The sequence below is a fragment of the Topomyia yanbarensis genome, chromosome 2 (genome assembly GCF_030247195.1).
Source record: "Topomyia yanbarensis strain Yona2022 chromosome 2, ASM3024719v1, whole genome shotgun sequence".
Classification (NCBI taxonomy): Eukaryota; Metazoa; Arthropoda; class Insecta; order Diptera; family Culicidae; genus Topomyia; species Topomyia yanbarensis.
The window spans coordinates 442,340,668-442,352,725 of NC_080671.1; the positions used below are offsets into that span (position 1 = coordinate 442,340,668).

The 12,058-nt window shown below is 46.2% G+C and overlaps 1 protein-coding gene across 2 annotated transcripts; it reads right to left on the reverse strand.

Annotated features, from left to right (window-relative positions):
* Positions 1–5,971: 5,971 nt before the first annotated feature.
* On the reverse strand, positions 5,972–7,409 carry LOC131685650 (ubiquitin fusion degradation protein 1 homolog). 2 transcript variants are annotated; one of them, XM_058969520.1, is made up of 4 exons: positions 7,182–7,409; positions 6,972–7,092; positions 6,755–6,909; positions 5,972–6,692 (listed from the first exon to the last, which is right to left on the reverse strand). In XM_058969520.1, exons 1-4 carry the CDS (start codon positions 7,350–7,352, stop codon positions 6,066–6,068), a joined length of 1,074 nt encoding a protein of 357 aa, XP_058825503.1. In that variant the 5' UTR covers positions 7,353–7,409; the 3' UTR covers positions 5,972–6,065. The 2 variants fall into 2 exon arrangements, with proteins under 2 accessions (XP_058825503.1, XP_058825502.1); XM_058969519.1 differs by having other exon boundaries at positions 6,972–7,098.
* Between the last annotated feature and the right edge of the window lie 4,649 nt (positions 7,410–12,058).

Consider the following 12,058-nt stretch of genomic DNA (forward strand, 5'->3'; position numbering starts at 1 on the left):
ACGACGGGCGAGGCCCGTTCCGATTCCGCTCACACCCGCACCCACCCCCTCGCCAAGTTTCGAGCCGTCGGTGTAGATGTGCAGATGGTTTGAGTATTTTTGTTCGACCATCTGTAGGAATTTGGCTCTGGTAGCCCGGGGAGGATCTCCTGCTCTGGTGGATACAGCCAGACTGATGTCTATGTTTGGACCGCGGTCGTGCCAGGCGCGGTTGTTGACCTGATGTAGCTGGGCGACTGTGGGAAGAGGGGCATTGGCAAACATGGTGTGTATGCCCATAGCTGTTTGTAGTAGATGGCATTCATCACCCGATGTTTTTTTCTAGGAACCTCATGGCTCGTCTTAGAATGGCTACTGCCACTGCCCACCGACAGGGAAGGACGCCGGTTTCGACGCAGGCAGCTTCGGCGGGGGTGCTTAGCAGCAGGTTTGAGGCTGATCTGATTGCTCCGTGATACAGCGGTGCGAGGATATCGATTGAACCCTCCCAGTTACTGTTGGTTATTTCAAGGCCATAGAACAGACGACTGTGGATGAGGGCCTGGCTGATGTTAAGTGCGCTTTGCCTATTCCACCTCGGGTGTCTCGAGCTGATGGTGCGGACAAGACGTTTCCTGCTTTCGCAATTCTTTTTCACCCGTCGAAAGCGTGGAAGGAAAGTCATTTTACGGGTTTTTGGCTCTTTACGGAATGGTATTACTGTTCCAGCGAGTTTGACCGGCCGGTCTGTGGCTAAGTGGTAAAAGTTGCAACAGTGTGAAATAGCGCATTTTGGGGCGGAGATGCTGAAAACGACCGAGTTGGCCAACCGACCAACGGCGTTTACGGCAGCCTGCAGCTTCAATCTGGTGCGGCCGGTCGTTTTGCCGATCGCTACAAGAATCACGTCGTCTGCGTAGATGAATACGCCTTTCGGGAACGTGGCAAAGAGGTAGTTCATGCTGACTAGGAATAGTGTAACTGCCTGCGCCGAGCCTTGGCAATCACTAGTTAGCCGTGCCCGTCGTCTGTTGCTCGGTTCGCCAGATTACCTGTAGCCTACTGGTAATCTGGATGGTAGCAGCCGAGACTGCGTTCCACTTCTCCACCGATTGACACATCCGCTGAGTAAGGGTATCAGGGGTTGTGTCCCAGCCACAGACGTCAAGCATTGCTCTTCTTTCGACGTCGAACCGATGACATACGAACAGTATGTGTTCGGCAGTTTCGTCTACACGTGGGCAGTGCGGGCAGGCTGGGACCTCCGCGTGCCCGAACCTGTGGAGGTACTGTCGGAAACAGCCATGGCCTGACAGGAATTGTGTCAGGTGGAAGTGAACTTCCCCATGGGGTCTTCCCACCCAGCTCGATATGCTAGGTATCAGCCGGTGGGTCCACCTACCTTTCGAGGAGTTGTCCCACTCACGCTGCCATCTGGCGACCGAGGTCACCCTGGTTCGCTCGCGGGCTCCCCTATTTCCACGTAGCTCAAAGCACTCCTCATCTTCCTGAATGACCAGCCCGACTGGCATCATGCTCGCTATCACGCAGGATGCATCGTGTGATACCGTGCGGTAGGCAGATATCACTCTGAGGCACATCACGCGGTAGGTGCTCTCCAGTTTCTGTAGGTAACTGGTTACCCTCAGTGCTCTTGACCATGACGGGCCGCCGTACCTGAGGATAGATACGGCAACGCCTGCCAGTAACCTACGTCTACTGGCGCACACCTTTGAGCTGTTGGACATCATTCTCGATAGAGCCGCAACAGCAGTCGACGCTCTCTTCCATGTATAGTCGACATGGCTGCCGAAGGTCAGCTTGTCGTCTATAATGACTCCGAGAGACTTCAGACTTCGCTGTGAAGTGATCGCGACTTCTCCCACATGGATAACTGCATGTTGTGCCGACTTGCGGTTGTTGACGATAACTACCTCCGTCTTATGATGAGCGAGCTCCAGGCCTCTCGCGCTCATCCATTCCTCCACCGTGTTGATCGTGTTCTGCGGTTAGTTCTACCTCACGGATTGACTCCCCGTAGACCTCCAAGGTTACGACCTTGACCCCAGGAGGGAACTTCAGTCTCAAAACCCCGTCATACATGAGGTTCCATAGCACCGGGCCTAGGATCGAGCCCTGCGGGACTCCGGCGGTAATCGGAACCCTTTTCTGACCGGCATCGGTCTCGTATAGCAGTACGCGGTTCTAGAAGTAACTTTCCAAGATCCGGTACAGACCCACCGCTGGATCGCTATCTCGGCAGTATTTATCACTGAGTTGAGAGCGTCCACTGTGGACTTACCCTTCCGAAAGCCAAACTGGTTGCTTGACAGACCGTCCGTACCTTCCGCGTACGGGGTTAGCCTGTTGAGGATGATCCTCTCAAGCAGTTTGCCAGTCGTGTCGATCAGACAGATTGGTCTGTACGCCGATAGGTCGCCTGGCGGCTTCCCGGGCGTCGGCAACAGCACCAATTTCTGCCTTTTCCATCTATCGAGTAAGCGGCACTCGTCAAGGCATCTCTGCATAGCTAGCCTGAACATGTTCGGGTTCGCTATGATCGCTGCCCTGAGAGCGTTGTTTGGCACTCCATCCGGCCCTGGAGCTTTGTTCATTGCTAGGGATTTAGCCACTGCGAGTAGTTCTTCAGTCGTCACTGGAGCCACCATTTCGACCGTGCCCGCACTGTCTCGTAGTGCAGGTGGCCAGGGGCTTGTGGCTCGAGACGGGAAGAGTACTTCGATAATCGTTGCCAACCGGTCCGGAGACCGTTCTGGGGGTGAGGAGCCCCCTTTGGTCTTGGCCATCACAATCCGGTAGGCGTCACCCCACGGATTCGCGTTGGCACTCTCACACAGGTTGTCGAAACACGCTCTCTTGCTGCTTTTAATAGCCTTGTTAAGGGCTAATTTCGCAGCTCGAAACACTTCACGGCGGTTCTCTCTTGCATCCTCGGTGCGAGCTCTTTGCATCCTACGTCTAGCTCTGAGACAGGCTGACCGTAGAGCTGCAATCTCGGCACTCCACCAGTATACCGGGCATCTACCGTTTCTTGGCAGTGTTTTTCTCGGCATAGTGGCGTCGCACGCGCGTGATGGAACAGCTACCAGCGCATCCCCGCTTAGACTGTCGGTGTTGACCTCCAGTCCCAGGGCCGCGGTGAAAGCTTCGCTATCGAAGTGATTGGACTTCCACCCGCGTACCTTACAGGGATCTCCCGCCCTCGGATGCTGCACACCATAGTTGATCCTAAAGCCGATTGCTAAATGATCGCTATGGGTGTAGCCTTCGTCTACCCTCCATTTCATGCCTGGAACCAGACTCGTGCTGGCAAATGTTACGTCAATCCACGCCTCTACCCCGTTTCTACGGAATGTACTAGCGGAGCCATTATTAGGGATGTTGTACGGGTCTGATAGGAGGGCGACATCTGTCCTCGATTCCGAGACCGACTGCCACAACAGCTGTTGGGCAGCTGCTCAATGGTTAAGATTTAGCTGTGTGACGTTCACGGCTTCTTCTTATTTAACTCACCGAAGGGACACGAAGGTCCGTCCATAGCATGTTTATGAGCTTGCTTCTTAGAGGTGCAGATAAGGCACTTGTGTGCCTTAGTGCAACCCCGCTCTTTGTGTCCCTCCTCGCCGCAGCGACGACATAGTTTGCTCCTATCTATGCCCTTGCACTCGTAGGCTTTGTGGCCGGACTCAAGGCACCGATAGCACCTATCCACTGAAGGCGGCTGGGGTATGCTAATGGGGCATACCGACCAGCCGATCTTCAGCTTCCCTTTCTCGGTTACCTTTTTGGCATCCACCTTCAGTAGCCTGAGGTAGGCTACCTGGGTGCAAGAGGGTCCATCTCTAAATCGCACAGAGGCCCGCTCAATTGTGACGTCGCATTGTTCCTTAACGGCTGCGACGACATCTTCTGCGGTCGTGAACTCGTCCAGTTGCTTGCACTGGAGAGTCATTTCCGCCCCTAGCGACCTGACTTGGGCGCCTTCACCAAGGACCTCTTGGGCCAAGGCCTTGTATACCGCACTAGATTGTGCGCCTCGCTTCAGCACCAGAAGCATTTCTCCCGTGTTGGTGCGTCTCACGCTACGCACATCTTGCCCAAGGGCCGACAGGCTTTCGGCCGCCTTCATCGACTTTAGGATATCGGCATATTTGTCCTTGTCGGTTTTTAACCACAAGGCCTCGCCTCTGTCCTTGGCCATCTTCGCGGGCCGCGGTACCACCGGTGTCGGTGCCAGCTTCTTCTTGGTGACCAGCGTCCAGGGGTTTGGGCCCCCCCTGCCCCGGTCGCGTCGGGTCGCTGGTACCAACGCTCTGCTCAGTGAGGTCACTGTCGCCCTCGCTTACCTCAGCCAGACGGCGTTTGGCCTTAACGGTTGCACGCCGTGTGGTGTCGGTTTTTGCACCCTCGCCTGGCGACTTCCTAGGCCGCTTCGCGTTCGACGTCTTGCGATTGCCCTTGCCCTTGCCTTTTCCCTTCGATGGGAACTCAGCCGCCGCTTCGAGCGACTTGGCTGCTCCATAGAAGGGGAAGGCCCCTGTCTGGATACCTATATCGGCCTTATCTCTTCCCTCCCTCTTGGAGGCCACTGTCTGGGTTTCTCTGTCGGACTTCTCCCGACATTCCACCCTCTTAACGTAAGCCTGCTGTTCCTGTCTTGCGACACGAACAGCCTTCCGGAGCACCAGCAGGCTCTGTTTCAGCTCCTTGCTGGGGCCCTATTCTCACAGTCACGTCATGTGGTGACTAGAGCAAAATTTTCTTCTAGTCACTGGGTGACGTGACTGTGAGAATAGGGCCTCTGATATTTTGCTTCGCTTTAGTGAACTCGATTATAGTTCCGAGCTGCTCCACCACTTTACGCATCGCGGTTAGTGGCCTGTCCAGCGTGCTGGGAGGGCTATTTTCTACCACTGCTGGGGGGTCACTAATGCTGTCGGATGCAGCCCCCGTCGCTCCACTACTCTTCCCACTGGGGGAGACCTCATCAAACCGCATTTAGCAAAGGGGTTCGGCACCTCCGATTGTTTGTTTTTATTATTTTTCACGTAGCTCATTGATCCCACGAGTCGCGCGAGAAAGAAAGGTCCGCCACGCCAGAGCTCCACAGTAACGTGGTAAGGGACGCTAACTGTGGGGATTGCCCAGGTACCCCACAGGCTCCGTTAACGATCGAGCATCTTTTTCACCCCCTCGATCACTCCTTCACTCATCCCTCGGCACGGGTCGCTTCACGCCTTGGACTTGGTGTTATGACCTATTTTGCTTTACGTGGTGACCGCGGCCCAGATCATCACAACCATCCTCCTTTACCAGGGCTTTGGACCAGTAGCTCTGGTTCTCAATAGTTCCAAGTACGTAGGCTATTACAGACATGCTACTATTGAGATCCGTCATTCGCTAGCGGAGTTACTCCTAGTACTGAAACAAACCTAGTGTCGGAGTGGGTGGTGCGTTCGGTAAATGCAGCGATGCATGTACTCGACGGTAGATCTCCCAGAAGCTTTGTGAAATACGTTATAATCGATCTCAGATTCTTGCGAACCGAATGTGGAAGAGGCGAAGCAAGTAGAACCTTCCGCAGATCAAACAACGGTCGAAAAAGTTCGACGAACAGTAGCCGCGGTAAAATAGGCGAGCTGATATTTGTGGTCCACCGGAAGAACAGAGAATCTCTTGGAATGGGGCATCAAGTTGTGAATATAGAGGCTTTGGAGATCAGATTAATACGGACTTGGGTATCGTCGTTTGAACAGCTCCATCGCTCCCTAGCTGCAACATGACTGCTCACACCTAGCAGTAGAAGTAAACGTGTTACCCGGAGCAAAGGATAAAACCGTCGTCAGTTATATCAGTTATGGGGTGTGGCTCTGAAAAGTATGAGTTTTGGGCTACTTATTTGATTCTAAAACTTATTCAAAACAGAAGTACATATGACAAACGTAAGAAGAGTTACGATATAAGTCAGCTATTATTAGCACATATCACGCAATAGATTGATTAATTTATTCAAAGTACGCATATTAGAAAATTACAACTGAAAATAAAATGCGCCCCTCGCCCGCTCATTTTCGACTCTTCTTCAGGCTAAACCCTTCCCCCTGGAACGCCTTGAACGTATCCTCCTCGGTTTTGCTATCGTTCGTTTCTACCTTCCGCAGGGTTCGATCGAACCGCAGCAAACCGAACGGGTGATCGTAATCCGGAATTCCTCGCACATAGTTCACCCGATGTGCTGGCGTAGTCTCACTGGATCCACCTTCCTTCTTCTTCTTCCCATCCAGCCGCGTCCCGGCACCTTTGAATGCCACAAATCCGGCCGGTTCCGGCATCAACTCTGCCGGATCGACTGCCATCGGTTCATCCTCTTTATCTCTCTTGTTCGGTTCGGTATAACCGACCGGTGGAGCAAACTCTACGTTCATGTCACACTCGATTATGGTTACAGCTGGACCGGGTTTCGTTTCCAGCACAGACAATTCGAACGAGCAGTTATTGTACTTGATTGCGATCAGATCTCCCGTGGTGAGGCAGGCAAAATTTCGCAAGCAATTTTCCAGCACCGCCTTCGGGTTGGTGATGTCCAGAAACTCGACATTCTGCGGCTGGAATTTTGAGTACGTTGCCACTGGAATGCTGACACTTTCGATCTGCACGATGTCACCTTCCTCCAGCAGTAGATTGTGCATCATCTAGCGTAAGAAATTTGTTTGTTGTTACTGAATTAATTTAACCCGCATTTTTTCTAACTTACCCAATATGGGATGTAGATTTTTCCCTCGTCTGCGACAAATTCCAACACGCCAGCGTGTGTGCTTCGATTGATTTTGTTATTGGTCAATTTGAATAACATCGGATATTCCACGTTTAATCTGGTCAACTGATCTAATGCTGACGGTGGCATTATAACTAAAAAGAGTATTGATGAAATTATTTGAAAACTTCTGATTAAACGAACGATTTTCACTTACTTTTTCCTCCATTCTCCACATCCTGGCGCTCGTTTCCGGGCAGCATCGAAACCGAGTAGCACTTGTAGGTTGTGTTGAACGGACGGGAATGGTCCGGAAACATCATGTTGAATCCGTTGAACTGAAACTAAAACGGTTACCCAAAGACGGAAGTTTGGACCAGTGCCAAGAACACAAAGAACTCGACCCGCAAAACAAAATGACACTCACCATCGTTGGATTTTTTCCCTGAGACGGAACGAGAAAAGTTCGGTTGCGTTTGATAATTTTTGACTTCCGGGTTGTTCTTTTTACACTTTGTGTAAAATGACGAAACTTTACTCGAAAACGGTAGGATGATATTTTTCTTTCGATTCTTTCACTGAAGTGCGCTAGTTTCATCCGACCGATGCTAAAATGAATGACGATGTAAATATATAGCACAAAACAACACAACTTTTTGACCAGAGATGCCAGGTACTTTTTTCAAATGTCTGCGATAATAATTTTAAAAGTCTGGGAAGAACAAAAAATGTCAGGAAACCTAGTGTAACCAAAAGCCTTTATATCCAAAAATCTGCAAATATCTGCAACCAAACTAAAAAATCTGCAAATATCTGCAACCAAACTAAAAAATCTGCAAATATCTGCATCATCGAAAAAATCTGCAGCTTAAATTAAAAGTCTGCCAATTTGCAGACTTGTCTGCAAACCTGGCATCTCTGTTTTTGACGTTTCATGCTTCGTTAATCGTCAGCTGACATTTTTACATAACGTAAGCCCTTCAGGAAAAACTTAATATTCATTGAGTATTTTGAAAACTTTTTGACACACAGGTAGCGCTCTGCGATGGAAATTTTTGCTATCCAAAAGAGATTATAACTACACGCAGAAGAATCAGGCCTTTTTGAACCAACAAAACGTTTAATTGAATCTAAAACATGACGAATGACTGCTTCAGAGTGAAATGGGCGTTTCTCGAAAGCACGTATTTGGTTTAGTTCAACAAATACTTCTGTTTGCATTTTAAATAGAAACACTGTTGAATCAAAATAAAATTTGTTAGATCTAACTTATCCCTTTGTTACAAACCAACTGAATCTTTGTTTCATTTCAACTAAATTTGAGTTGTTTTCTCCTTTGATTAATACCAAAGATTTGTTTTTGTTTCTTCGAACTTGTTTGTTTGGTTAAACTTATCATGATTTTGTTGTTCCAAACGAAATGTTTGTTGAAACTATTGAAAAGCCAACAAATGAATTTGTTGGTAATTTCAAGCAACAGCATTGATTGAATCAAAACTGAATCTTGTTTGTCACTATATCAAACGGGAAAATTGTTATTTAAAGCCAAAATTTGTTTATTTATGTAGATTTTTTTCTGCGTGTAATAGAGGGAGCAAAGCGCTACTGTCTTACAGTAAACGAAAAGGTGTTTTGGCGGGTTATACTACATGCTGGCTATCGGTAGGCTACTGAAACATTGTTCTAGGTTACCCACCATAACTTGCCGTTTACTGTAAAAGTAAAAAAAAGGGTGTCGAATTATTTCGTAAGAAAAACAAAAAAATTTCACTGAAAAACGCGGTTGAGGTTAGGTATTTCGCGAGGAAAATAAACGAAACTGAACGATCTTTGCAGCGTATACGTTTTTCATTGGATGTGCGATGACGTATTTTGTGATATAATCTACTACTACTAGCATGACTGTGTTTCCCTGCTTCGAGCGTGTGAACGGACCAACGAAGTCTATTGATATTAACTCCCAGGGCATTTTGGCTTAAAGTTTCCCATGTGTGGCATCATCTTTGAGTTTGGTGCTTTGCTTGCCTTGTTCCTGACGTAGTTGTTTACCTTCTCACCGAGCTCCTCGCGCATCTTTGGCCAGTGGAAATGGGCTTGAAGTTTCTGAAAAGTTCTGTGTAATCCCAAGTGTGCTGCTATGGGTGAGTAATAGAACTTGCAGATAAACCCGCGTCGTTCTTCGAATGGTACCACTTTTTTCCACAAGTGGATCACATTTCCATCTTCGTCCATGCTACACGCAGAAAAATGTATTGTAGTTACAACAATATTCTGGTTCAAGCTCAACAATAATTATTATTACCTCAGAGCTAATAGTATATATTGTTTAAATCAATCAGTAATATTGTTATTTTTACAATAAAATCAGCATTTGACGTTTCTTGGTTAAAATCACATTTTTGGTTGAATCAACAATATTATTATTGAAACGATCATCATTATGATATTGTTTTAATGACGTATACACGGTATGCTCTACAATATATTCTTGTTGAAATAACAATGTTATTAAATCAAAATATGTACTTTGCGGATTTATACTTATTTATTTTTCGTATATATAAAGCTAATAATATTTAGCATTTTAGTTTTATTTTCAAATAAACATAATTTTTTTTATTTATGTAGCAGCATTTTCCGAAATCCATAGAATCGGGTTAAAACAAAATGGACAGCTCCTTCATTGTTCGCCAACGAGCCAGTAATAGGAAGTTGTACTATAAGTTTTAAAGAAAATTTTACATTTAATATTAAAAAATAAGTATTAAACTTACGGTTGACCGATTGGTGCCAGCAAATAGGTATTTCTAATTAATTATTCACATTACAACATGTCAAAGGCCTTAGTTCTCTATCAACTGTGCAACATGTCTGTCTAAAGTTACTTCAATCTGAATAAAGAAAAAATATACTACACGCTGATTTGTTATTACGCAAGATCAAAATAAATCCAAATGTGGTTGAAGTCACAATAATATTGTAAAATTAATAATAATACAATGTTTATTTAACAATCCAATTGTTTGATGTCGAATGTCGATCAGAATTAAAAGTGATAATTGTTGGTTTAATCGTACGAAATTTCGCTGCGTGTATGCTTCAAAACAGCTCTTGTACAGTTTATTGTTCGCTAACCTGAAGTCCGGGAAACGATCGCCTACCATCTGTATTTTATCTTTTAGCTGCATGCTCCATGAATCTGTCTATGGAGTTCGCACCGCCGAAGATAACTGATGCCACTATCCGTGATAGCGCGTCCGACACTACATACGTTCGTATTGAGGCTTCCCTTCCGATACTTGATCTTGGAGTCGAATGCGTTTAGACGTAACAATCACCAGCTCATGAAAGCTGTCGGATTTTTCATCGATCACAGATAGGGTTGCCACCTCTGGAGAGGCTTTGACCCGGAGATTTTCACTGACTGGGGGGTGGTGGATTTTGAGTGGAATTAGACAGAAATTGGATTGCATTTTAGAGCACTTTAATCGCTTTTTATTACCACGTTAAAGTAAAGCTGTAAATTTTTCACATTTGAGAAAGGTTTTATCGGTTTTATCTGGTGCGGTATTTCACTTCCCTGACTAAGTGCCAAGAATTCAAAAGCACCAGCTGCTCTCGCTGTGGAGGATAAGTCGAACGAGCATTGCTCTCCTCCACAACTAACACACACTTAATTTTTTCTGCCGAATCTCAGCTTTTTTGCATCTTTTGCCGAAATCTCAACAGCTGAGATTCAGCAAACATTATTTTTTTCTGAGTCTCATGTCGTTTTCGACTGAGAACCTAGAAACTAAACGAACGTTTTTAATGAAACTGATTTGGGTTTTCGCCAAACAGCGGTGGTGTGAGCGAACCCGAAATATATTTCTGGTTAGAACCCAACCCGGTTTTCAGTTCAGTGGCGCATAACCTAGGTTGGAAACTGGCTTCAAACAAACGGTTTGACAGTACAGTTAGGTCCGAAACTGAGTTAGTTTCTGCTTCAAGCGAAAACGACATCAGTAAAAGTGACGTTTGAGTGTTGAGACTTGGAAAATATTTCACCGAAAATCAGCAAACTAATCTCATTTTACAGAGATATCAGTTTCTAAATTTGCTGACTACACAGCTGTTGGGAAATTACCGAGGCGAATTGACTGTGCAGGAAAAGGAGAGCAAAGGAGGCAGGGATTCGGCATCACATAGGAAGCACTATGTAGTGTCGGTTATTCATCACCAGAGGTCGCAACAAAGGGGCAAAACTTACCTCTCTAGCCAACAGTTAAGGGTCGCTGCAGGAGTAGCAACAACACCGGAAGAAGTCGTTTGATGTTGACCTAGTCAGATGGATTAGAACAAATCTGCCATACCTTGCTACAGCTGGTGATAAGCACCACTAACAGTGAAGTTATTTGGTAAGATTGCAGCCAGGCATGGCAAAAGCACCGAACGGTGCTGTACGGTGGGCACTTCTACCAATAAACACGCCACCAAGAGGATTGAAGTTGGCACGCCGTACCGGTGCTCAACAGCAGACACCGGTCGCCAATACCAAGGCACCGGTGTCGGTTCCAGCGCATGATATTTAACCACCGTGCTCGTTGCTTCGGCAAAGCACCGACCCGAGTGTTTCTGACATCGGCAGGCACCGTACCGAGTGTTTTTAAATTCGTAAAACACGGCAGCTTATATTTCGGTAGCGATTATCGCCGCGCTATTGCTGTCGCTTGGTAAGTGGCTCAAAGCAATTTGTGCGTTCATATGCATGAACGAGCTTGGTACTTTATGAAGAATCTGTAATGCATTATACAGTAAGGAAGGATTAAGTAGGTATGCATGTAGGAATTATAAATAGATGAATTAATGGATTTAAATTGGCGTTGGTACTGAAGTCGAATTGTACATCTTAGCCAACTCTCACATCAAACAACCTCAGTTCGAGTATTACGTTTGAAGACCATAACTGACCTTTATTCAGTATCAAAATTAAAAAGATTCTTCTGCACTTCGAAATTTAAATATCGTCCGGTCATTTGTATTCTTTAAAAAATAAGAGAAAATTCTCTTCTAAAAACAAAAAAAAATTAATATTGAGACTAACTATTTAACGATTAATAGCGATTGGATTGTAACCTCCACATTTGTATTACTAAAAGTATCATTGAAAGACTAAAGTGTCAAAGTTTTCCGCTACTTAGTACTAAATAGCTCAGTTTGAAAATTTTATTCAGATATGGAAATACATATGCGCCTAAATTGAATTGAAAAGCAAATAGGAATGCGTGATAGAAAAAAATGTTGATTTTAAATATTTTTATTCGG